Raw genomic sequence first — 1,666 nt, forward strand, 5'->3', positions numbered from 1 at the left:
ACAATATGGCTCAAGAAGTATTTGCAGGAAGCGTGTTTCGCCGAGCGGTCGGTGAAGGCAGTGCGCTAGGGCGCACACCAATGCAACTCGACGAGCTATCCGGCATGGGACCGTTTGGAGCTGGGAGTTTTTACCGGCGCGCCGAAGCACAGGCGCGAGCTAATCAAATTGTGGCGCAGGGACAAGCCCCATTGCATGTTCAAGCACAAGCTCAAGCACAAGCTCAAGCTCGAGCTCAAGCCCAAGCTCAAGCCCAAGCTCAAGCGCAAGATCAAGCGCAAGCAGCTTATCAGGCTCAAGCGTACCAGCAGCACACGGCTCTTGGTGGTCAGCGCGTACCAAACGCTCGAGACTCAAAGCTGATGATAGGAAAATTCAGCGGAGTAGAGCAATACAAAGAGCTAGGAACTGGATTTCGCCAGTGGGCGCTACTGTTCCTTGAGGCCACCGAGATGGTTGAGATGGGCTGCGGATACAGTTGGACCGAGCGAGTAAAGGCAAACAAACTCCAGCAACATTTGGAAGGAGAGGCCTTGCAGTTTAACCAAGCCCACATAGAGGGATGGTGGACGCATAACCAAAGCATCGCGTACCTGCTCGAGCAGCTATGGCTTGCTTTCAAGGTGAATATCTCCCATCATCAAGCTGTTCGCCTTTACGGGGCAAAAAGGACAGTTCGCGGTCGTAGACCGAACACTTGTTGTATCTCACGGCACTCATGAACGCAAGTGAAACCAGCGAAAAACTTGTACTGGAAAGCGTCGTGAAGTATGCTGCGCCACACATGAAAGTTGCGATCATGAGCCGATATTATCCAAGCCGCACGGACTATCTTCACCATGCACAAGAGCTTGTAGCATGGGCGCAAGAGATTGAAGATGACGACCGTCCAATGAGAAGCGTCGCCAAGGGATTCGTAAATGCAGTTGGCGAAACAAGGAAATGTTTCACGTGTGGCAAACCCGGTCACATAGCCAGGGAGTGCAAATCGAAGAATAAGAAAGACAGTACAATGGTCGGCGACAAGACTAGATGGGCACTTGCAGCTCACGGAGACGGTGTGGACATGGATCACTGGATCGCAGATAGCGGTGCAAGCAGACATTTGGTTCGAGATGTCTCGATGCTTGAAAACGCTGTGGACTGTGATGAACCGAACTGGCTGCTCCTCCCAATCGGCAAACGACTTCAGGTTACGAAGAGAGGGACTGATACTCTTGCTGGAATCGCCGAAGGGAAGGAGTTTGAACTTCAGCTGAGTACTGTATACTTCGCGCCTCTTCTGTCACGGAATTTAATATCATTTGGACTTTTAGCTCAGCACGGATGTCGCATCGAATCGCGTCACGGAGGCATGGTTATTACAAAGGGCACACCGTCACAGGTGTTTTTTTTTCACCTCAAATTAGAGTCGAACGTGCTGGTGGTAGATCTTCACTGTCGTAAGCTCCCATCTAAGTCTTTTCAAGACATGTTAATGAGCGCAATTGTCAGGGAACCACCTTCACCGGAAGTTCTAGAAGGCTCCCTGATGGACTTTCACGTTCGTTTAGGCCACTTATCTTTCGACACCGTCGAGCGAATGGCCCGTGAGCCCGAGTCGGGAATCAAGCTTACGGACCTCACGCGTGTGAACTGTCAGATCTGCACCGAGGGAAAGGCAACC

General features: G+C 51.5%; 1 protein-coding gene across 1 annotated transcript; it reads left to right on the plus strand.

Annotated features, from left to right (window-relative positions):
- Nucleotides 1-1,012: 1,012 nt before the first annotated feature.
- On the plus strand, nt 1,013-1,430 carry CCR75_005850 (uncharacterized protein; the record flags this gene model as incomplete). The annotated part of the gene is made up of 2 exons (XM_067963924.1): nt 1,013-1,384; nt 1,410-1,430. 2 exons carry the CDS (start codon nt 1,013-1,015, stop codon nt 1,428-1,430), a joined length of 393 nt encoding a protein of 130 aa, XP_067815462.1.
- Between the last annotated feature and the right edge of the window lie 236 nt (nt 1,431-1,666).

This window comes from Bremia lactucae, linkage group LG16, assembly GCF_004359215.1.
Source record: "Bremia lactucae strain SF5 linkage group LG16, whole genome shotgun sequence".
NCBI classification, from domain to species: Eukaryota; Oomycota; class Peronosporomycetes; order Peronosporales; family Peronosporaceae; genus Bremia; species Bremia lactucae.